At 48.3% G+C, this 24,627-nt stretch overlaps 1 protein-coding gene across 1 annotated transcript; it reads left to right on the plus strand.

Annotated features, from left to right (window-relative positions):
* The first annotated feature begins 227 nt into the window (after positions 1-227).
* Positions 228-23,962, plus strand: RXRG (retinoid X receptor gamma). The gene is made up of 10 exons (XM_071435802.1): positions 228-619; positions 11,909-12,150; positions 15,752-15,896; positions 16,699-16,878; positions 19,521-19,681; positions 20,790-20,919; positions 21,525-21,657; positions 22,368-22,459; positions 22,731-22,836; positions 23,509-23,962. Exons 1-10 carry the CDS (start codon positions 571-573, stop codon positions 23,654-23,656), a joined length of 1,386 nt encoding a protein of 461 aa, XP_071291903.1. The 5' UTR covers positions 228-570; the 3' UTR covers positions 23,657-23,962.
* The last annotated feature ends 665 nt before the right edge of the window (positions 23,963-24,627 follow it).

The raw sequence follows: 24,627 nt of genomic DNA on the forward strand, positions 1-24,627 counted from the left end.
CGCAGGGCCGTGCCGTGGTTTCGGCAGCACAGCTGAGGCAGGATCTGCTGTGGGATGCGGGGTGGATGTGCAGCTCCTCCTGGCCAGGGCTGCTCCTTTGCGTGGCCACAGAGACCCTCCACATGGCCGGAGCTGCTGGCACCGACGCTGGTGGAACAGCACATCACCCCCTCCTTCCCCACGATGCTCCTCCCCTGAACAACTTAACCTCTCCCCCTGCTCCCGATTCCCGATCCATACCGGAGCCGCCGTGCATTGATTGGCGTCTCCGCCGGGCGATTATGCTGCGTGCCCGGAGCGCCGGGAATTCGCGGGGAGCCGAGGCAGCCGAGCAGGGCAGCGGGCGCTGAGGAGCGGGGGAACGCGGGGGAACGCGGGGCTGGCCCGGGCCCGGCTGCGGCTGCGGCCGGCGTGAGGCGAGGATGGGCCCGCGGCGGGGGGAAGCTGCCCCGGCACCCTCCGAGAGCCCCCTCAGAGCCATGCCCCGGCCCCGGCTGCGCTCCGGGCGGCTTTGAAGTTTAGAGGAGGCACTTGTGTCGGGAAAGGCGAGCGATGAACTGAAGATTAAACATGTATGGGAATTATCCTCACTTCATTAAGTTTCCTGCGGGCTTTGGCAGTAAGTGTTTTACTTGCGTTTACTGGGTTAGGGGGAGGATCTGATCCCACGGTGGCGGCAAGGGGGGGTGTAAAGGGAATTTAAAAACGTGTTTAATCTAGCTGGGATGTGGCTGTAACCTGCAGTGCCCGTGTGCTTGTGATCGAAGCTGTCCTGTGGTTTTATGTGCTGTGAACTTCTGCACAGCCACACCAGGCTGCCTGAAATTCTGCAGGCTCCGCTTTTGAAGTTTAGCGGATCGTTTGGGAAATGCGTGTTTGTGTCTGTGTGTGGTGGCGTGAATCTCTTCATTGTAAGAACAGCATCAAACCGAGTAAGCATCTGTCCGATTTAATTTTTATTAACTTGTTTGAGGGGAGGGAAAAATTACTTCTCAAACCTGAAACACCTCCCGAGAAAACCTTAAGAGGGCTAATTCCTTGCTTTGCGGGGCTATCTCCTGCCCTTGTGACACAGATCCCACCATAATCGTGTGGAGCCGTGTCAGATGAGCCAAGGGAGCTGCCCAGGAGGCTGTGACACCCCTGCGCCCACCGAGAGCGAGCCCTGGCTGCAGGAACCGCCGCTGCTCTCGGGAAATGCACTTTGGGATCACTCTTTATGTTTTATCTGAGGTTATTCCCCTTGCCCTGACGCAGGGGGAATGGGTTGAGGAGCTGTAGGTTGGAGAGCTCGGCTGCGAGGGGCTGGGAGCACCCACTATGGACTGCTGGAAGTACTGATGGAACAGAAAGTGCATGTGTGTGCAAAGTCTTGGTGCCTCTGGAAAGCTCCTTAAGTTGTTCCCAGCCCTTCAAGGTGGGGAAATGCCTCCAGGATTCGCTCTGTGTATATCAGCCTAGTATTTCTCTGCTGGAGAAGGGAGAAGCAGTTCCTGCAGACCTCACATTGCACATGGGATGTTCCCACTATGTGTGGGGTTTTTTCCCCTCCCTTTTTCACCAGATGCTCACCTCTGGTAATTCTCCAACTCCAGGAAAGTATTGCATCAAGTTATCCTCGAGTTTCACAAGAGCTTGACTTTCCAAAATACCTTTTTAGGCTGTTTCTGCAGAAAGGGGATGGCTCGTTGGGAGAATCTATTGCTCACTGGTGGTTTTAAGGACCCAGCAAATTCAGCTGAACTCTCTCCTACTGCTGCAATAAGAACAAAACAATGAAAGTGTTATTTGTGTTTAATTTATTTCTATTACAAACTTGCAACGAACCAAAAGAAAAGTGACAGTTAAGCTGATCTTCATAGGAACCAGGCAGAGATCCCTGTAGGGACAAGGGTCACAACACTCAGCAGAGCCTTTGGGAGATTTCTAGGAGAGGAAATTGGTAATAGGAGCAGAGGGATTTCTGTTCCAGCAGTGAAGGTGAAGAGATTGCTCTCTAACAGTTAAGTATATTGGGAGTTTAACTTCCATTTAAAGTATTAAACTGGGGTTTTAACCTGCTTCCAACTTGGTATTGGAAACAGAGGCGTTTTCTGTATGTGAATGCCTGGCAGAGATGCAAAAGCATTGGCCAAGTTTTGTTTGGGATGCTTTAAAGCAGTCCCTCTGTCCTGTCTTGTGCTCCCTGGATGGAGTTTGCCACTGCTGGCCACGCTCCCCTCAAAGCCAGAGGGCTTCCATGTCCCTGTGGCAGCTTGGTGAGGTGGCAGCTCCCTCTCCTTGGGTGAGGGGGATTCTGGCTGGCTGAGAAAGCAGTGCCTGTTTTGGCCAGACAGCTTTGAGCCTGTGTGAGAGGCAGCCAGGCTTTGGAGGAGGAGGAGAGATGGTGATGACCACGGGTGGAAGGGATCTTCCACTGCCTTGGGTCCTCCCCACAAAGCCTGTGCAGGCAGCCTGCATCTCCATCAGGCCCACCATGTGTTCCTGGTGTTTACTGCTCCCCATCCTTGGAAAAGCCATGAAATTCTTCCTGGAACATCAGGGTGCCAGGGCAGTGTCCACACTAAGCTGTCAGCTTGTAGCATTCATTGCAGGGTGTTGCTGGAGGGGAAAGTTAAGGTGATGCAGGTTTTGCTGTTCTTGCACTCAGATTTCCTTTAGCTCTGAAATTCTGGGCTTCAATTTCAGCATAATGGCAAAAAAAAAAGGCATCTACTTGCTGTCTTTTTCTTTGCTTTCAGGTAGCTGTTGCTTTACCTTAATTTTATCTGCATTCAGGTTAGAAATAAGGTGCATGTTTTTGATGGGGAGTGCAACACTCATTTTGATCTTACACATCTGAATAGTGCCACCAAATTTGTCTGAGAAATACATCCACAACTTGGTCATAAGCACATGATTTGTGATGAGACAAGGACAATCAGACTCCAAGGTGTCACAGATGAGTTTGTAGAATAGCAGGGAAAATGTTCAGACGAGTCACTCTCAGACATTTAAAGCAGGAGATGTACTGGGCTACAGGAGCAAAGAAAGAAGCAATAAAAATGTGTTTTTAGTCTCCAGAAGGATGCATTTCACCCCAAGCCCAGCTCCCAGGGCAAGGAAAGATGCTGTGCTGGCTGTCCTCTCTCTCTGGGCACTCTCTGGCACCGTTGGTTGGGGACAAGAACTAACTTGGCTCCTCCACAAAGTCTCTTTTATTGGTACTCATGTAACTTGGCCTGTGGCCACACCACCTCCGGCTGCAATCTTGTCAGCTCTCCCAGGCAAAGCAGGGTTAGGCCAGGTCGTTTAGGGGATAGGGAGAGGAAAACCCACTTTGTGCTGGACTGGCTCTGCTGCCTGGCTGGCTGGCACCTTTTTCACATGTGATGGTCCCAGGTTTTGTGACCTGCAGGATGCTTTTTCCCCTGGATGTCATGGCTTGCTGTGTCCATTGCTGTAATTGTGGATGTGAGGATGGAAAAGAGTCCTTTGACCCAGCAAAGGTGTGAGGAAATCCAGTGACTGGGCAACTCTGGTATCTAAGAAAACGAAACTTTAAATTTTGCGAAAATTTTTCTTTTAAAGCAGGAGACACCTGCCTTCAGTTGCCTGGGGCAACCACAGGTCTTGCAGTCAGTGGGATCCATTCTCCTGGGGACCTGTAGCCTCTCCACAAATTCAAAGACAACTGTAGGAATTTGTACATGTTTATTCCTGGTGGCTGCTGGCCAAGTGGGAAATCTGATCAAACAATCATGGGAAAAACCCTTCAGGCCTCAAATTCAACGACTTTTTCCTTTTTTTTTGGAGACAAGGAGCTTTATCCAACTCTTGTGTGTTACTGTGGTCACCAGGGTGATGTGACACCTTGTTAGGGTGAGTAAATTTGGCTTGCAGTTCTGTTTTAATTACTTGATGTGTAGTTGCTAAAGGAGTCTTTCCCTGGTGCAGGCTCAGCAGCAGATGCTATTTTGAGGTCTTGGCCTGATTGGACTGAAATTGGACAGTGGGACAATAGCTTAGTAAGTCCAAGGACATTTGGACACGACACACAGCTTCTTGTGGCCAGGTTTTGGATGGCCCCTGTTTGCAAGGGAGGTACAGGAGCATTACCAGAGAAGAGAGGAAGCAGCTCTTCCCACCACCTGGAGAGCTGAGGGAAACTTTCTGCTGCCCAGTGTAGGTCCCTGTTGGAGAAACCCCTGCTCCCATACGTGCCACTACAGCTCCTGAGAGTTTTCCTCCTCATTTTTAGTGCTCAGGGAAGGCTGCATTATTTATTGGCATGGAGTTGAGCAGGAAGATGGAAACACAGAGGTCACTGGACCTTAAAAGCAAGGCAAACCCACTAACCTTTCTGTGGGATATTAGCATGGCAGTTTGTACTTTCTGTGGGAATCTGCTTGGATGGTTAAAAATATCCCCAGAAAGGGAAGAGTTTTTTGGTTCATCTTCTGTGTATTAAACAAAAACAACTTCTGCAGTCCCAGCAGCAGAACTTTGCTGGATTCCAGTTATGGTGGGTATCCTGCTACCATCACTGCAGCCACTTTCAGGAGTGTCTCAGGTATTTTCCTTTCAAGGTCGTCCCCAAGGACGAGCTGTTTGCCAGGCTGCACCTCCCACGCACACTCGTGCTCCTCTCCTGAAATCAGCCCTTCTCTGCCTGTCTCTTCCCACTTCTAAGTGCTTTCTGATCTGCAGAGGATGAAGTATCTGCAAAGTCATGTGTCAGGCAGGGCAGCTCACACCTTTAAATGTTTGTGAACCTTTTCTCTGAAGCCTTGGGAGCCTAAGTGTTTTTCATTGTTTGATGAGTTCCAGCTTTTGATTCTCTCTGATACTAAAAAGGAAACTGTGACTGTTGAGAGTATCATCATCTCTAGGCTTGCCAGGGCTCTTCAAGGATTGTTTTAGGCCTTAGATGAGCTCAGACCTCAGTGCTGAACATGGGTATTTCTCTCAAGGCTTTGCTGGGTTTTAGAGCTGAAGGGCAATTGTCCAAAACAAACCTGCAGCCTGTGGTGGTTAAACAGACAGTGTGTGCAGTACTTGGATGTTTCTGCTCTCTGCATTTTGATTCTTCTTTCTGCTCAGGTGTAACTGCTGAAGCTGGTGTTTGCTGCCATTATTTGTGTGAAAATCAAGACAGTTTTCTTGGTTGCAGCCTTTCTCTTCCTACTGCCTTCACTGAGATATTTGGGGTCACTTGTGTGCTCCTGCAGAAGAGAAGTCTTTGTTTCCACACCTTCCTCAGCTTCACCTGTGAAGTTCTTGGAGCACAGAGGTGCATCCAAAGTGCCTTTATCAAGCTCACCTTGGTCCAGTTTCTCTGTGCTAGCCCAGACCTGGTTGTCTAGAGTTGGTGTGATGGACTTGGAGCTTTTGTGCTCTGCAGGTGCATCTGTTGGACACCTACACATCTGCTGTGATGTAGATGGTGTTCTTCTACTGCTGATTGATGAGGCCATTCATGCAAGTTTCCTATCCCTGGATTAGGATTTTGTTAAAGTTGAAGATGAAGCACAGTTGCAGTGGAGTATCAAAGCTTTGTGTATTTGCTCAGTAGCTGGTGGGTGAGGGTAATGCTGTTGCTCATGTCCTCAAGGGCAGTAATTTCAAAATGCAGAGAACTGAGTATTTTTTGGGGTCTTTCTTCATTATTTTTCCTGATGTCAGCAGAGATGCTTAAACTGATATTAGATATGATCCTTATTCTGAATGCTGAAGCAACAGTATGGACACTGTATTTGTGTGTATGTGTGTGTGTACTTCAGCTGCTCCCTGCCACAAACAATGCTGTAGTTTGCAGAGCCATTTTGAAACAGTGAAGCACCCAGAACCAAATTCTTCTTTCTTAAGCTTTGCCCCCTTCAAAGAGAAGGCTGGAGTGTGTGCTTCTGTTTAAGGCAGCTTGTGGAGAGTTGATGGAGGCACTGGGTTCTCTGGGCAGTGCATGTTTGCAGCAGAAGTACTGGAAAATCCACACAATCCTCCTGTCCTCCCTTCCCCTGCTCCTCCAGAGAGAAATAAATACAAAATTGAGCTGTCCTGGACTTGGACAGGGAACTCCCTGTATTGTATTAGCAGGGTGCCCTGTGGCAGGAAGGAATGATGCATCTGACTCCATGTTCTTAGAAGGCTAATTTATTATTTTATGATACTATGTTATAGAAAAGAATACTATACTAAAAGACTACAGAAAGGATACTTACAGAAGGGTAAAAAGATAATAATGAAAACTCGTGGCTCGACACAGCTTGACTGTAATTGGCCAATAAGTCAAAACAATTCACATGAAACCAATGAAACAATCTCCAAACACATTCAACATGTGAGCACAACACAGGAGAAGCAAATGAGATAAGAATTTGTTTTCCTTTTTCTCTGAGGCTTCTCGGCTTCCCAGGAGAAAATCCTGGGCAAAGAGATTTTTCAGAAAATATGATGGCGACATAGCTGTCCAGGCTTTAGTTTGGAGAAGAGAACAGGGAAGAAGGACAAACAGCCCCACTTGTGGATCAGAAACAAGCCAATGGTGAATGCAGAGTGGGTGGTGAAAAGCAGCAGCCAGCCCTGATGCTCAGTGCAGGTCCCAGCTGGCCTTCCCCAGCTGTGTGGGGACACGGCCAGCGTGGTTGGTGCCCTGTGCTCGGGGCGTCCCCGTCCCTGCTGTCACCTTGCATTACCTGATGGACACTGCAGGCCTGGGTAAATGTCACCTGTGCCCCATGCAGCGGGGGTGGCTGGCTGGGGCTGGCTGCAGGACTGACTCCTGGCTCCCCAGCCCACCCTGCTCCATCCCACAGCTGCTTCCCTGCTCCAGAGCAGCTCCTCCCCAGCTGCAGGAGCGATGGTGGTAGGATGGTGGGGATGGATGGAGAGCAGAGATCTCTGCAGCCAGGCCATGGAATTTGTGGGTTATTGCAAAGGGCCTGGGTGCAGGGCCCTGCTGGGAGCTGCCAGCCACAGCTCAGAGCAGGCCCCAGAGAAGTAAAGAGAGAGAAGGCAAGAGCGTGGTACAGAGGATGAGAGAGAGCAAAAGAGTAAAAGAGAGTGAAGTTCCCCTTGCAATACCATAAATCTTCTGTGCTGAATATTCTAATTCTCACTAACCAGTCTAGTACAAGATACAAATCCTATAGCATTTACATACAGCCTATAAGAATCATTACATTACCATACTGTGTTACATTTTAAACCCTAAAAACTCCTCTTTGGACCCCTTCTGCCAAGCCAGTAGGGTCTGCTCTGACCCTTGGAGCTGTCTGCAAGCAGAGGGTGTTGTTTCATCAAAAGGGGATCACCTTCAGCTGGCCATGCCATTGTTTCCAGTTGTTCAGTAACTGAGGGATCTCAAAGCTTGCTTTCATTTCAATCTCGCTTATAGTTTCCATATTCTCAAAATCTTTTGCCAGGCAATCATATTTATAAGGCTTTCCTGTCTCATCTTCCCCAACATCTAGCCCTGTTCCACTGGCATTTGTCTGTCTCCCAGATGATGAGAGAAAATACCTGCACTAAAGCCATTCCATCCCAGTGAACCCAAGACCTTTCTGGGTTCTGCTGGGAGATGTGGGACACAGACCATCAGTATATTCTTGCAAGTCATTTAATTTAATTATTTTCTTTCAAAACTTGGCTCTTTGCACAGTCCAGACCTCCGTGGCTTCTTTGAACTGAAACAAGTTTGAGTGTATTCAGCTGAGCGAATAATTAACCCCAGGGTCAAGGATGCTTTGGCTTGGCTCTTCCTGCACACCTTTCAGCCATGAAAATTGTTCCTCTCACAAGCTGATAGTCTGCTAACACTCATTTCTTATATCCCTCTCTGAGCACTCTAGCCTGAAAATGAGAAGCTGAGAGGAGGATTTTCCCCAGGTGCAGGAGAATGCATTTCTTCTGCTCCTGTGGTGGATGACTTAGCAGACTTATCCCAGAAAAGGACTGGAAGTCAAAGTTTTTTGTTGTTTGTGGGCTTTTTGTCATCATTGTTGTGCTTTTCTAGATGGGGGCTTTATTCCAATTTGTAACAGATGGAAAAAGTTGTTGTTTGGTAAATGGAAAATAACACTGCTGGATTTGACCAAGGGTTTGTCAGAGCCTTGGCAGGACAGTGTAGCCAGACACTGTAAGAACAAGCATGTTAACTCTGGTTTGTGTCATCAGGTCCTGGCAAAGCCTGGCTTTACACCTCTGTGCTCTCCAGTAGGCATTTTCATTTATTCTTCTATCTCCACCAGCAAACACTCCTTTGTGCATTCACACTTCCTCTTTGGTATCTCATTGCTGGGATAACAGAGGTGTAACAGGGTAAAACCCTCCAGGCTTCCTGGCTTTGACCTTTGATCCCATCCTGGGGTCTAGGGGATCCCCCTGGGCACAGCCCTGAAATATTTTCCCCTTGGTAGGGTCACAGCCCACGGTGGGGCTTGGACTGGCCAGCAGCCTCCTGGTGGGAAAGCCTTGCTCTGGGTCCTTGTGCAGGCTGGAGCCTCTCTAATGGAGAAACTTGGCAGAGACAGCACTCCTGAAAGGTCTGGCATAAAAGCAAACAGTTAACTCTCTGGGGTGTCTTTCCTTATTGGTTTAAATCTTCTGCATGATACTTTCAAAATATGCCCTTTTCTGTGTTAATGGAAAAGGATGAAGAATCATTCTTTCTGCTCAGCTCTCCTGGTGTGATAGATCTCTGCCCAGGATCCCCTGCAATGACTTATTTTCCAAGCTGAGGAATCCTCAAAGGCAATGTTGTTTACCTAGTTATTTAAAGAGGCGTAAAAGCAAATTCTTTCTAGGTCTGTGCTGCAGCTGCTGGGGAGGACTGCGTGTTGTGGTACCACAGGTGATGAAAAATGCATTTGATTTTCTCTGAAGCTGATAATGGCCCAAGTCAGGATGATCCTTTTAAGCCCCAAGAAACATCTGAGGTGCCTGTGTAAGCTGAGTGCTTGCTTAGGTAAGGGAGGGTCCAGACAAACAGCACAGCTTCTGCCCAGTGCTAAAGGCACTCTGTCCCTGGGATGAAGGACTGGAGCACTTGGGATCCATTCCAAGGCAGGGATTTTGCTGTCTGCTAGCAGAAAACAGGCTGTGTGTGTCTCCTTGTTGGTGGCAGGGGGATGTGGGGTGACTCTGTGGCAGCAGGCAGAGCCCTGCTCCTGCCTCCAGAGCGCCTCACTGCCTCTGAGGCTTCTGCTGTTGTCATTGAGCCGGCTTCCTCCTGCTGCACATCGCTTTCCCACCGGGAGAATTGATCCAAAAAGCCAAAGCAAGAATTGACAAAGACCTTTTCTCCCCCTCCCTCAGCAGAATTAAGTCTGAAGCGGGTTGATAACGGCGGATGGAGTCCTCCTTGACTCTGACAAATGTCTTTAATGTTATTCAGCAAGCTGACCTTTTCCCGTCTTTATTGTGCATCTTCCCTTTGAATCAGATTTGATTGTTACTTCAGGTAGAATAACAAACACTGTCACGTAAATAACTTTGCAGTAATGTTAAAAAGAGGGAAAAAACCACAAACAAACAAAACACCCAAGCGCTGCCTTACTTGCAAATGCAAGGGGAGAATGTATCCTCTGTGCCAGCCATGAAAAAGCAGCTGTGTGACCTTCCCACACAACATCTTTGCCTTGCTACTCCAGGGAATCATCTCCTGTGTTGAAAAACCAACAGAGAAATAATGGTTCACAGAAATGTTAATGACAGCTAATGCTAACTAGGGCTGGTAAATTCTAAGGGAGGGAGAAAAGGTCATGGAAATCCTTAAAATGCACCTAGATGCATGACCCATTGGGACTAGTGGGCATTTGATGCCTGAATATTTGAGACTGGTCCTACAGAAGACAGTATTTAGGCCTTGGCTGAGCTGTTCAGCCTCAGAGTCTGCCCTGAAGTGGCAATGATCAGGGTTTTATTGTTTTTTCCACCACCTTTTCCTCAGCAGGGTTCAGGGCAGACTGATCTTGTGTGGCTCAGCTTGGTGATGTGCACTGCAGCTCTTCAGCGTGGAGGGAGGAAACTCTCTGTCCTTGTAGCTGTGAGGGTGCCCTGGCACATCTGCGTGGCCAAAGTCTCTGCTCTGATTTGTACAAATGAGGAAAAATAAAGGACAAATTGTTTTGGGACTGCCTTGCCCTGAAACTTGCATTGCAAGCGTGTCATGAGGCATTCCTGGGTTGCTCCAGCTGCTATGGAAGATGCTGGCACCCAGCTTTGGGAGTGAACATGGGAAAAGGCACAGTGGAGACACAGTGAGTGGGGAGGGGGAAAACTGAGCCATGGGAGCACAAGGCCAGAGCCACCTCAAGGAGCAGGAAGGCTCCATCATAAGACTTGTGGAACATTCAGAGTTTCCAAGCTGGCTGGTGAGGATTTCAGGGTTTCAGAAGTGTGCTGTCCCTAGAGCTGGCTTGGACAAAAGAAATGGGACCTCAAGGAAGAGTTCAGAGCAAACTGAAAATCAGCCTGAGGCAGGCAGGCAGTGGTGCCTTCCTCCAAGTCTGCTGAGGCACTGAAGTGGAAAAGGAGTATTTTGTTATTCAGCATTATCTCCACAATAACTTTTGTTGCTGTATATTGCGGATTCTTTCGTTTCTTTCTTCTGCCAAGGTGGGGATCAAATGTGTGAGATGGTATTTCTTGTTTCAACTCAGATGTTTTTTAGTTCTTATTTATATTATAGTCTCAAAAACTGTGAGTTTTACAGCACTTCACTCTAACAAGCTAAAAATGGAGTTGTATTTCTTTCTCTACAAGGCCTTTTAAGCATAAACTGTCTAATTAAGAAATGACAATTATTTGTACTTTTAACTCAATAACTAATTACCCGTGACTCGCAATGCAGATGTTTAATTTTTTATATATATATATTTAAAATTATTATTATTAAATATATATTACTATATATATAATAAAATACTGCTCAAACTCATGAAGAAGAAGGTAAAGGAGAAGGACTAGTTTTTACTCTAAAGCTTCTTGTTTTATATATTCTATATAAAAATATATATAAATTATATATTATATTATATATAATTATATATATTAGATATAATTATATAATATATACTATATTATATATAATTATATATAATATATATTATATATAATATATATTTAATTATATATATATATAATTATATATATTCTATATTCTAAAGCTTTAAACTCTAAGTTTTCTACTATATGATATTACACACTTCTATTCAAACTACACACTCATAATCTTAGTTTTTATCATTTAATTTTGGAAGTCTTCTCTGTGGTCTCAGGTTAAATGTAGTGATTTCTTGGGGGGTCAGCACAGAAAGTCTCAAATTCTCAGTAACCAGTGTTCCAACAGTATATAACTCACTTTCCTGTACTATAACCAACATTTTGTTCTTTTCTCTTTACAGTGTGCTTTGCTGCTTGGTTTTGAGGTTGGGCTGGCATTTTAAGCTGACACAACCTGTGGTATATTGGTCCCCTGTGGCAGGAAGGAAATGATGAATTTGACTCCATGTTAAGGCTAATTTATTATTTTATGATCTATATTATATTAAAGAATGCTATACTCAAACTGTACTAAAAAATAGAGAAAGGATACTTACAGAAGGCTAGAAGATAATAATGAAAAACTTGTGACCTCTTCCAGAGTCCCAACACAGCTGGACCATGATTGGTCATTAGGTAAAAACAATTCACATGAAACCAATTAAACAATCACCTGTGGGTAAACAATCTCCAACCACATTCCAAAGCAGCAAAACACAGGAGAAGCAAATCAGATAATTATTGTTTGCCTTTTTCTCTGAGGCTCCTCAGCTTCCCGGGACAAGAAATCCCAGCGCAGGGATTTTCCCAGGAAATATGATGATGACAACAACAAGGCTGGGCAGCTGGTGGCTGTTTCACTCCATCTCTCCGTTTCTCCCTGCAGATTCCCCGGTGCACGCCAGCTCCACGTCGGTGAGCCTGTCCTCGGGGCTCTCCACAGGGAGCCCGGTGGTGGAGGGGCCCCCCAGCTTCCTGGAGCCCCCCGGGAGCGTGGCGCGGGCGCTGCCGGCGCCCATGAGCGCCCTGGGCTCGCCCTACAGGGTCATCACCTCCTCCCTGGGCTCGCACCCCGTCGCTCTGTCCTCCGCCCCCGGCGTGAATTTCGTGGCACACGCCAGCCCACAGGTGGGGATGTGATGCTTTCCTTGCTACAGTTCGGTGTTCAGGATGGGTGAAGTCCCAAATGTTGAGGGAGAGGGTTGGCTGGTGGGGAGTTTGGCCACTCAGAGCTCAGCTGGAAAGAATATTTTCTACCACGTGAATCTGCATTAATCAGCCTTGCACAGACACGCAGGCCACACCAGTTTTAAAATACCCTACAGGATTCTTGGGTGTCTGTGGTTGAAATGGCTCTTGAGGTATTAGAAAGTCGTTGGTTCTGCTTTTCAAGGTTGTTTATTTTCTCTTATCTGTTACATTCTTTCTCTGACCTGCTGAGATCTGTCCAGTTGTGGCACACTGACTGCCCTTGGGGTGGTGTTAACTTTTTATACTAAGAACTACATGTACTTTATTTCCAATAATTTTCCAATACCCATCACCTATGTTAGACAGTCTGTCTCTACTCTAAACCAATCCAGAAGTGTCACCATCACAGCAGAAGATGGAGGATAAGAAGAAGAAGAAGGACAGGACAAGCCCAGATTCCTCCATCTTGCCTCTTGAACCCCCATTCTAAAACCCCAAAATTCTTCTTTTTCACCCTGTGACAAATTCACTATCATTCTACTCAAACTCTTGTGCCTTGTAAATCTTCCCACAAAGTTGGTAATTGTTTCCATGGGCTAAAATCAAAGGCACAGGTGTGTTTGACTCTGTGCCAAGGTCTCTGAGCCCCCTGCCAGGGTCTGGAATCACCCAGGGCAGCCAGAGGAAAGTCCTAGGTTCCAACACAGGATGAGGGAAGAGAGCTAATTTCCAGCTTTGCTCTTGCTGTGGGTGCAGTCCAGCTCCCCTCTGCTGCAGTGTATAATTACTGTACATGGAAACAGGATAGCCAAGGGCTGCAGCATGTGAAACATTGCCCTTCCTCCTGCAAAGCATATCTGCTTCATTTGGTTATCTGGAAAGGAGACAGACTTTCTAGGGAGAGACAAATGTTAATGCTAAATGCCAGCCACCTACTGTGGCTGGCATATCAGCTTGGCCTTAAGCAAAATGAAGCACTCCCATTCTTACTGCCTGTGCTCACGTGGGTGCTGAGGTTTCCCTTCCAGACAGGTGTTAGGGCTGGTGCCTCCCCAGAGCCTTGGGAGGGCTGGGAGCCTCCCAGGGTGGCTCTGTGGGATGGAGATATGCTGCTCCAAAAGCCTGGCACTGCCTCCTGCATTTCTGGTGGCAATGTGGCATCTTGACAGAGAGCTGAAATGTTCTGGGCATCCAGATGTAAGTGAAAATTCTGCATCTTAGGAGCGAGATTTTGTGTTTTATTAGTGGGACCTGAAGGTGGGAAGTGCTCAGAAGCCTCGTGGCTCCTGCTGAGGGAAAAAAAAGGAGGTGGTCCCTGGTTCTCTGTCCCATACCCTGCTGCTACTCCTTGGAATGCCTGAACCTCTTCATAGTGCCTGGAAGGCTGGGAGAGGATGGCATGAGCTGAAGAGCTCTGAAAGAGGATGAGGTTTGGCTTACCTTTCCCCAGCATCCTCAACTCCTGTGTGGGCCTCAGCTGTCAGCAGTGGGGATGCTGGAGGATCCCTCTTCCCCTTGCAGCACCCAGCTGTTCCCCATGGATCTGATGCTATTTGTGCCCCTGACATCAAGGACAGGAGGGTTGGACAGGAAATTGTGGCAGCACTGGCTGGTTGGAAGCCTTTCCTTTGGGACTGGGGATGCTCTGGGAAGTGGTTTCCCCAGCCTGGGCCCTGTGCCAAGTTCCCAGATCTGAGGAGAAGGTTCCATTTGTGTTGCCTCTAATGCAAGGAGACAGCTGGGCCCTGGGGATTCAGCAGGGAGGCAGCTAATGGATTTGGGTTCAAGCAGTTGTCCCAGATACCATCCATGATTGCACTTCACCTGCAAGAGTCAAGCTCTAAGGACACTGATGGATAAAACTGCCCTGTGTGTCCCCCTCCCCTGTACCCTCTCTCCCTTTTATTCTTTCGAAGTGTAGGCAGGGAGGAAGAAAAGGTGGTACCCGAGTTCTGAGTAACATTTTTTACCATAAAAAGTTCCTCCTGGCTCAGCATTTTGCCAAGATGATGGACACTTGTGGGGAGGAAGGGGTTTATTTCTCCTTTCCTTAGCCTGGATTTTGAAGCATAAGGATTTACAGTTGCCAGTGCCTGGTTTGAGTCTCTGCTGGGGAGATCAAACCTCTGTTCCTCTGGGCAATTTTTCCCAATACACTTATATGTCCTAGTGGAGCAAAAAAACCAACTTGGCTCCTGATTTTTGCTGGATAATTTTTTTTTCCATGTTATTAAACCTTTGAAGCTTTGAAAATGAAGGGATAGCAGTGAGGGAAGATAAGAACGGGCTTCACCTTTTTATTTTTCTAATGACAAGTCCAAAAATTCAAATGGGATGAACCCGTGTTCTTTACTGAAATTTACTGTGGAAATTACCACTTTTTTTTTGTGGGAAATGTACAGTTTCTTGGAGCAAATGGAGAACTTTCAGCAACATGCATGAAATCTACTGTTTTAAATGTTACAGAGATTGCAATGAAGGCTTGAGCTGGGTCTTCATCCAAACCATTGTTTTCTATCCCTGCTTCTGCCTTCTTTGAGCTGATAAATTGGCACAACTGTTCCATACAAACCCAGGGATGGAACAACCATCCCCAGCCCTTAACCCACAGCAGTGGGGAAGGTGATTTGGTGGTGGATGGTGGGCTTGGAGAGAGATTGCTCTGCCCAGACAGCTTTTGACAAGACGTGCTCAATGGCCCTTAACCCTCCCTGCCCTGCCTGACGTGGCTCCAAAGCAAACAGCAATAAAAGGAAGCCCTGGGCAATGTCAGGCTTTGGTCTCTAATCAATGTGGGTTTGTAACCTTTAACTTCAGCAGCCAGGAGCAGCTCCTGGGGATCTCAGCTAGGGGCTCTGCATCATTTGCCTGCATCTCACAGCTGCTGATTTTTAGATGCTCAGCCTGATCCTTTTTTTTGTTTATTTGTTTATTTTTTTTAATAATCTGGTAACACCAAATCTGCCACCTGTGATAGTGTTTGGGAACCTAAGTCCCAGAGAGTCACCAAATGGCCATGTTTTCATGTGTATATGCAGATACTGTGAGACAGGGTAGATAACCCACTAATTTTTATTTATTTTTTCTTTTTTTAAGCACCATTACAGCTTCCCTAGCCATGCAGCAGGGCAGGTTTGATTGTAACAAATCACCTGTCTGCAGAGCTCTGCTTTACTAACCTGTTAGTGCTTGTGGCTGCCAGCAGCCAGCAATCAGCATCCTCTAATGAAGCAGCCAGGATCCCACCAGCCTCATGGCTTGGAGGCTGTAACTGAGCAGCTGAGGTTAGTGCCTGCCCTTTTCCAGCCCTGCTTAGTCCTGGCTTTGGTTACAACATCAGGCAGTGTCTACTTTAGTGCCTGCTTAAACCCCTCCTGCTAGATTCAGCAGGGATGTCTGTCTGCCCAGGGCAGCCCCATGGGGATAAGCTTGTGGGACAAGCCTGGCAGGAGCAGCAAGGGAAGGGTCAGCTCCATTTGGGGATGGTTTCACTGGGATGTGAGTCTCTCCTCTCTAACCTGTCTTGTGGTTTCTGCAGCTCAATGTCCTGAACAATGTCAGCAGCTCGGAGGATGTCAAGCCCTTGCCGGGTCTCCCGGGGATAGGGAACATGAATTATCCATCCACAAGTCCAGGATCCCTAGCCAAACACATCTGTGCCATCTGTGGGGACAGGTCCTCAGGTAGGAGGCTTTCTCTCTTGGGGAAGGCTTTGTGCAGTGAGAACTCTCCTGGTGCTCCTGTGCAGCACTGAGCAGTGTGGAGGCTGCTGGGGCCACACTGCCGTGGCAAGCTCATGGCTGGGCCTGGCTGGCTGTGTTGCAGATTAGTGCCCAAAAGTGAGCAAACCTAAACACTCTGCTCTTCTCCCTCGTGTGTGTAACCTCATTTTACCTTCTGTCCCTGTTTACCAAAGCTAAATCTACCAAAATCTCTGTGTTCCCATCTCCCTGTGCTTTGTGTCAGCTGGGCTCTGGCTGTGTCTGGGTTTTCTGTCATACCCCAGTGAGCCCTGCAAGCCCTTCCCATCTCTGTGTTCCCATCTCCCTGTGCTTTGTGTCAGCTGGGCTCTGGCTGTGTGTGGGTTTTTTCTCTGGTACCCCAGTGAGCCCTGCAAGCCTTCCCCATCTCTGTGTTCCCATCTCCCTGTGCTTTGTATCAGCTGGGCTCTGGCTGTGTCTGGGTTTTCTGTCATACCCCAGTGAGCCTTGCAAGCCCTCTCCATATCAGTGCACCCCTCTTGCTGCCTGTGGCTGTTGTGCATCTCAGATGCTCCACATCACTCCACTGGCATGCAGCCCCTCCTTATCCCAGGAAAACAGTGGTCCTGTGGTTTGACTGCTGCTGCTAAGACTCACTGAAGCCAGTTCAGGCCTGCCAAGGTGATACCCTACAGTTTTTCCACCTTTGGATTTGCTTTGAGCTCCTCCATGCTGGAAGGAAAGGCCAAAACCTGCCTGCCCAGCCATTCCCTTGCCTCCCCAGGGAAGCACTATGGGGTGTACAGCTGTGAGGGCTGCAAAGGCTTCTTCAAGAGGACCATCAGGAAGGATCTGATCTACACCTGCCGGGATAACAAGGACTGCCTGATCGACAAGCGCCAGCGCAACCGCTGCCAGTACTGCCGCTACCAGAAGTGCCTCGCCATGGGGATGAAGAGGGAAGGTAGGGCTGCTTGGAGCAATGGCATTGGAGACATTTTCCTCCATTCATTAGGATAAACAAGGCTCTTGGTGGCCCTCCAAGGCTGGTGCATTCCAAAAGCCCCCACTGGAGGGTTTTGGACCTCATTACGCAAAGGAAATGAGAATCGTGGTTTAGGTTGGAAAAGAGTTTTAAGATCAAGTGGAACCTTTGGCCCAGCAATGCAGATTGCCCCACTAAACCCTGTCCCTAAGTGCCACATCTACCTGTCCTTTAAATACCTCTGGGATGGTGACTCAGCCACCTCCCTGAGCAGCCTGTTCCCATGTTGGACAGGGTGCAAAAAATTCTTCCTTCTGTGAAGACTTTTTTCCTAATAAGGGCTAATAAGGGAAGAGACTGATGGGGAAGCTGTTACAGTGTATTTTTCTTCTCACCTAATCACACACACTGGTGAGTATCAAAGCTTTTAACTGATTCTGACCCAACCTTGCCTCTAGTTAGTGACTCTTAATGGCTTGGACCCTTTGGAAACCTTTAAACCTCTGCTGGGACCCAGCAGTGAGGGGTCCTGCAGACTTCTTGCCTCCTTTGTGAAGAGCAGCTTCCATTTTTTTGTTTTTAATTTGCTGACTTCATTTGTCACCACCTCTTGTACTGGAGGATAAGGGTGAATGATTTATTTCTATCTCTCATTTTATAGTTCTCTGTCATTTCCCCTCTGTCATTTCCATTCACCTGCTGAGCTGGATTGTCTCCCAAATTATCCTAACAGATGCAAGGTCAGGAAGTGACAACCAACACAGCATTTAAGCTCCTTTTTTCTAAGATAAAGTAACAGAGCTGCCTAGGGAAGTAGCTGTAACACTGGTCATGAGCTGATCCTCACCCTGCAGCATCACCAAAGCTGTGCTGCCTCAGGCTCACAGGGCAGCAGGGGACTGCACAATGCCAGGCTGGAATCAAAAACTTAATCCCAGGCATAGCTCCCTCTTCCAGCCAGGTGCAAAGTGGTTCAGAGGACCAGGGTGTTAGCACAACTTCCTTTTGCAGAGAGTGAAAATTTAAACCCCAGGATCTTGGTGGATCCTGTGGGAGTTTGGCTGCAGCAATCACAGGGGCTTTTTGGGAGCTGCAGAAACTGGGGACAGAGTGCAGCTTGAGTTCAGGGGCTGAGTGATGGGACTGGTATTTCCTTGCCATGTTCTTTCTTCCAGTAAGATTTTGGTGACTTCAGAAGCACTTGCATGGCTTTTCCTGTCCATTGCTCTGAAGAGCACAAATGTTCCCCCCCAGCAGGCTGGCAGATACTTGTGTCCTGTGTTGCCCTCCCTCACAAGCACCAGGCTGGATGCCCCACTGATCCATCTCCTTGGGTGTTGCCACTTCACCCCAGCAGTGAACTAAACAAATATAATGCCTGCTGGTCACTTCTTAAGCAGGATTGTTGTATTTCCCTTTGGGATTTCTTTAAAAAAAAGTGTACCCAGGACTTTTGTTGCACACAAGGTACACAGGTCCTACACTGGCCTGTCTTACACACACTGCAGCTTTGGTAGTTAAAAACTGAGCTTTGGAGAGAATGTCATGATTCTGTGCCTTCTTTAGAAAACATACAAAGAGGGGTGAAGGGAGTGAAGGTGTTGGGGTACTGATGTAGGAGGAACTTTCTAGTGGGGAGGATCAGGAAGAGAGGTGGTGGAGGGAGAGGTGATGCCAGGGCTGGGCCAGACTGGGTAGGATTTTGCTCAGGAATGAGACAAGCAGCAGGTGTGAATCCAGCTGGGGGTTTGGGACTGTCTAGCCCTGCTGCTGGATGCTCTGGCTGCTGTGGGATTGTTGAAAACATACCGGGACTGTTGGAAGCATGCTGAGAGCACAAAAAGCCTGTCTGTGAGTGCAGGAGTGCTGTGAGCGCTGCCTCCTCCAGCACCCAGTGACAGCCGAGCCCAGGCTGCCACCTGGAGGCATCAACTCCTCTTCCCTTTGTTCTGGAGCTTCACACTTTGGAAATCACAATCTTTGGTCAAATTTGGAGGCTACTGGTCTGCAGCAACCTCAGAGTTCTTGATGTGGGAGCAGCCATTTTAATGGGTGAACATCTGAAATATCCATTTATTGTAAAATGCAGGTCCACTGACGAGGGGAGAGAATGATGCATCTGACTCCATGTTCTCAGAAGGCTAATTTATTACTTTATTATACTATATTTTATTAAAGAATATTATACTATACTATAAAGAATACAGAAAGGATACTTACAGAATGCTAAAAAGATAATAATGAAAACTCCTGACTCTCTCCAGAGTCCAAACTCAGCTTGGCCCTGATTGGCCAATGAGTCAAACAACTCACAGCAGAATCCAATGAAATAATCACCTGTGGGTAAACAATCCCCAAACACATTCCACAGCAGCACAACACAGGAGAAGCAAATGAGATAAGAATTGTTTCCCTTTTCTCTGAGGCCTCTCTCGCTGCCTTTCATCTTCCCAGGAGAAAAACCCTGGGTGAAGGAATTTTTTCAGAGAATGTGAATGCCACCCTCATTTCTTTTCTGCTGTCCCCTGCTTGAGGGGGTTTCCAAAATCCCACCTGTGGGGACCCCCTGTGAGCAGGTGAGCGTTGCTGTGGCTGTAGAGAGCCGTGTTTGTGTCCCACAGCTGTGCAGGAGGAGAGGCAGAGGAGCAGGGAGCGCAGTGAGACCGAGGCCGAGTCCACGAGCAGTGGCAGTGAGGACATGCCCGTGGAGAGGATCCTGGAAGCTGAGCTGGCAGTGGAGCCCAAAACAGAGGCCTACAGTGACATGGGCACTGAGAGCTCGGTAAGAGCCCCTGGCAGCACCTGCAGCCAGAGATTGGAGCTGGGATTTGAGCAGATAAGCACCATGTGAACAACAAGCATTGTACCAAGGGGGTTTTGCTCCACTGCCCCTAAAAATCACCAACAGTTTCTCTGTTGGAGATACTCTGAATGACAACTATATGTTATTTTCCAAGCATTTTTTCCCCAGTCTTTTTTAGTTTCAATGAGGAATCTGGATGCTGGAGAGCCTGAGCCCTGTGCTGGCTTTCACATATGCATAGCCCTGAACACTTCTTGTCTGCCCCTGGCTGGGGTGGAGCTGAACACAGCAGGTTTACTGCTGTGGTTTTACTGGTTTGGATGGAACTGGTGCTCATGCCTGTTCAGGAGCTGCTCCCTGGCTTTTGGATATGCCCTGGGGAGCAGGACTGGAGCCAGCCACAAGGGACTTGCTTTGCAAAGGGGTAACAAGCAAACAGAAGAGTCTAGCAACCAGCTTGATGCCTTAGGATTAAGCTTTTATATTTTTCAAATCCTATACTGCTTTAGTGTATAACTCTAAATTCCATAGAGAGTGTCAGCTACTGTCTTCACATTTTGGTCAGACAAAACAACCCCTCTGGGCCTGAAACTCAAAGACGTCCTACTTCCTCAGGCCTCAAAAAGTGTAAACAAAAGTGAAATGGGGGAGAGCAAACTGAGGGAATATGACTTCATTACCTGAAGCTGTAATTGGAGGATTAACCCCTGATATGGAAATGGACCAAACTTATAATTGTTGGAAAAACTTAGCATTGTCCATCTTGGGTGTAGTCCCTCTTTTGACTGCCCAAGGTCTGCCTGTTGAAGACCTTCAATAAATACTTGCTTTTATCCTCTTAATCTGGCCTAGCCTCTGTTCCAGGTGGCCACTCCAAGGCATCAAGCTGACTTGGCTGGCTGCAGAGGGGACAGTGGTAACAAATACCTGCTCTTCCCAACAGCACCCACCTGAGATTATTCTTAGTTTGGGTGCTGTTCTTGTGGTGTTCAGTATTGTTAACTCCATTGTGATTATCAAAGACTTTCCATTGATGAATTCTCCTCTTTTCCTCTGCTCTTTTCCTTTTGGTACCCCTCTCTGTTAGACAAATGACCCTGTCACCAACATCTGCCATGCTGCTGACAAGCAGCTCTTCACTCTGGTCGAGTGGGCCAAGCGCATCCCCCACTTCTCCGACCTGACGCTGGAAGACCAAGTCATTCTCCTCCGGGCAGGTAGTGTCCCCCACCTGGGGCTGTCCCTGCTGCCCCTGTCCCTTCTCTGGGCTGTGTGAGAGCCAGCTAGGCTGGGTGGTGAATGTGCAATCCTGAGCCAATCCATTCCTGCATGTCCCATTCTGAGACATGATGAGAGGTTGGCGGAGGCTGTGGATGGGATACTAGAATCTGTTGTTTGTACAGAGATTGGAATTGCTAGGAATATGTGTTTTAGGAAGAAAATCCAAAATATATTCTCCCTTTTCTTTTTTGTAATTTTAATTGTTTTCCCTTTGAGCCAGTTTCTGCTCCTTGCTTGCTGCTAGTCAGGGTCACTGAATCATAGAATATCCTGAGCTGGAAGGAACCTGCAAGAATCATCAAAGTCCAACTCCTGGCCCTGCCCAGAACAACCCCAAGAATCCCACCATGTGCCTGAAAGCATTTTCCAAATATTTCCAAAGGATTTCTCACCTCTTGCAAGGGGTGCAGCTGGTACCTGGGGTGCCAACTCTCCCCTGAGTTTAATCCAAAGCCAGCAGGGAGAAACCAGCTCTGCTGCTCTGTGTGGAACTGCTTTGTGGCTGGACTGCCTGACGTGTCCTGCCCTCCTGTGCTTGCAGGCTGGAATGAGCTGCTCATTGCCTCTTTCTCCCATCGCTCTGTGTCGGTGCAGGATGGGATCCTGCTGGCCACGGGCCTGCACGTGCACCGCAGCAGCGCCCACAGCGCTGGCGTGGGCTCCATCTTTGACAGGTACGTGGCTGCCATCCCCCAGCAGGGCTGGCCAGGCTGGCTCTGCCTTCCCCTCTCAGTGGGAAACATGTCCTTAAGGGGAACTGGAACAAACCCTTTGTGGTTTGGGGCAGAAGTAGCTTGGAATGAGCAGGGGATGTTTGACTGACTTAAAAGAAAAAACAAGAATGGGGTGAAAGCACAGTGGGAAGGGATTTGCAGAAGCAGATGTTGGGTTGGGTGTGCAGGGGGAGGAATGCTTCTGTCTAGAGAGTTCACTGTGGCTGTATCTAGGCCTAATATTGCTCACCAAGAGCTTTAGATGGCAAAGCCTTCAACCCCGACTTGCTTGTGTAACAAGTGCATGCATATTGTCCCTGCCATGCCTGCTCCCTGCCTGGCAGGACACTGCCTCACCACTCCTTCACACCTGGCACATGTAAGGACAGTGCCCATGTTTTGCACCACACAGTGAAAAGTGGAGAAAACCCATGTGGTTTTCCTTGAGTGAGTGCAAATTGGGAGTGCTGTGTGCTGAAAAAAGTGAGAACAGGAGCAAATTTGATGCTCAGGATGTTGCTGATGCACTTGTAGAACAGCAGTGTGGGGCATGGCTGTGCCTCAAAGATGCCTCTCTTCCTGCAGAGAAGAATTGAGGGTATTCCCAGTGCCTATTTTCAGTGGAGAAACTGGTCTCTGATTGTCTGCTCACCCATGTTCCCCACATGCAGGGTTTTGACAGAGCTGGTGTCCAAAATGAAAGACATGCAGATGGATAAGTCGGAGCTGGGGTGCCTGCGAGCCATTGTCCTGTTTAACCCAGGTAAGCCCGAGGCTGGGGTCAGTCCCAGGTGACAAGCACTCCCTCTGGGCCTCAGCAAGTCACTGTGACAGTGAGCATCAAGGCTGCAGACAGATTTCATGCTTTGGGTTGGAAGGTTCCTTGAGGATCACATCATTCCAGCCCCCTGCAATGGGCAGGGACAGCTCCCAGCAGACCAACATTTGTCCCAGTCCTCTCCTGCCTGTGCACACAGTGCAAAGACCCCCTGTGCAGAGATCCTTTCCCCACCTGTATTTCCTCCCCTGAGCAGATGCCAAGGGTTTGTCCAGCCCCTCAGAAGTGGAATCTCTGCGGGAGAAGGTCTATGCCACGCTGGAAGCCTACACGAAGCAGAAGTACCCCGAGCAGCCAGGGCGGTGAGTGCCCCCGGCAGGGCAGCGGGATGCCCACCCTGCAGAGAGGAGCCTGGCTGTGCTGGCTCTGCCTGAGCCGCAGTGCCCAAATCCCCAGCCCTGAGGGTGCCGTGGAGATGGAATTCTGTTGCTTTCCAATCCAATCCTACCCTCTGCTGGCCGAGCTCTTGAAGCGCCGGCAGCCGGGTCGGTGCCGGCGGGATCTTCTGCAGGTCTTGGCTCTGGCTGTCACCACAGACACTGCCAGTGGGCTCTGGGCAGGGGGAACAGGGAACAGGCTGCCAGCTGCACCCCCTTCCAGCTGTGCCTCCAAACCAGAGGCAGTGCCTGGCAGCTGAGGGGTGCACACCCTCTGGGAGCCTGGGGAGTTTTTGAAGGTAGATTTAAATGGTACCATGGAGATACAGGTTGTGTTAAGATGTTCAAATCTGGATGTATCTTTTTTTTTTTGTTTGCTTTCTTTTAAGTTTAAAAAATGCCGAATTCCATTTTGGAAAGCTACATATTCCCACCATACGAGGCAACAAATGCTTATATTGAAAGCTTAAGGGAATCTAAGTCTGAGAATGCCCCAAAGCATTTCTCTGGGGAGAATCTGGGCTGGTGCAGGCTTGGAAACAGGTGGGAGAGGGCAGGCAGTGCCTCCCCTGTGCCTCTGACTCTGCTCTTTCCCAGGTTTGCCAAGCTCCTCCTGCGCCTGCCAGCACTGCGCTCCATCGGGCTGAAGTGCCTGGAGCACCTCTTCTTCTTCAAGCTGATTGGAGACACCCCCATTGACACCTTTCTCATGGAGATGCTGGAGACACCCCTGCAGGTCACTTGAGGGTCTGTCTGGCCAGAGCCTGGCCCCCCCTGTGCCCCTGCAGAGCCTCCTGTCCCTGTGCTCTGAGCCTGTGAGAGCTCCAGAGCTGTCCCTGGCCCTCCGCTCCTCCTCGCTGGGATTGTGGTTTTGGACAGCTGTAAATCACCCCCTCGAGCCCTCCCTGGCCTGTCTGGAGGGGTCACAGATCCTCTACCCAGCTAACCACCCCCCTGCCCCCCTGTACAGATAATTGCTTTAAATTATTTTTTCATTCTCAATAAAAGTCAACAAAACAAATAAAATATTACGAGTGAGGCACTGATTGGAGCTGGCAGAGCAGTGTCTTCTTTTGCTGTGGTCACAGGTCCAGCTTGAGGTGGGGCTGAGGGTTGCTCCTGACACTCTTGGGCTGCCCAAATCAGGGCAGGAATGTCACTTGGGATATCTCTGCTTGTGCTGATGGACACAGTCCTCTGGCTGAGAGGGGACAGGTATTGCTCCTTCTTGTTTCTGCTAAAGAAAGACCAAGAGAAACTTGCTGCTGTGAATCAAAACTTTTCATTCCACCATCTTAAAAAAAGAAACTCTTGGGCTCCTTGAATTCTTTGAAGTTCTAAAATAATATTTAAAGTAAGTTTTTAATCTGTGAGAGGATGGTTGTCTGGTTTTGGTTGGTTGGTTGGTTAGTTTGGTGTTTTGTTTTTCTTTTCTGAGCTACTCTAGCCACTGACAAAAGAACCAAAATGTTTCATTTTGGTCCAGGTGGAGCATTTTGAAGTGAAGCAGACCTTGTGTGCTCATGGATAACTTTCCATTTTCCTGATTTTCCTGAAGCTTCACGCGTCCCATTCTTTTTTTTTTTTTTCCCTCTCCATATTTCTGCTCTGGAAACAACTTCACAAACCCCAAAATTTATAATCTCCCACAAGTGAAACTTGCAGGGAAGGAAAGAACAAAACCCTCTAACAAACCACCCTCCAAGGCTTGCCTGC

Source organism: Agelaius tricolor, unplaced genomic scaffold (assembly GCF_023055355.1).
Source record: "Agelaius tricolor isolate 1412-34295 unplaced genomic scaffold, bAgeTri1.0.p SCAF_11, whole genome shotgun sequence".
Classification (NCBI taxonomy): Eukaryota; Metazoa; Chordata; class Aves; order Passeriformes; family Icteridae; genus Agelaius; species Agelaius tricolor.

Bases quoted from the DNA above. Each gene is read 5' to 3' on its own strand.
- RXRG (XM_071435802.1), top strand. From the start codon at position 571: ATGTATGGGAATTATCCTCACTTCATTAAGTTTCCTGCGGGCTTTGGC. The intron at 12,151-15,751 runs GTGGGGATGTGA...TGGTTTCTGCAG, and splicing joins TGGCACACGCCAGCCCACAG to CTCAATGTCCTGAACAATGT. The intron at 16,879-19,520 runs GTAGGGCTGCTT...TGTGTCCCACAG, and splicing joins CATGGGGATGAAGAGGGAAG to CTGTGCAGGAGGAGAGGCAG.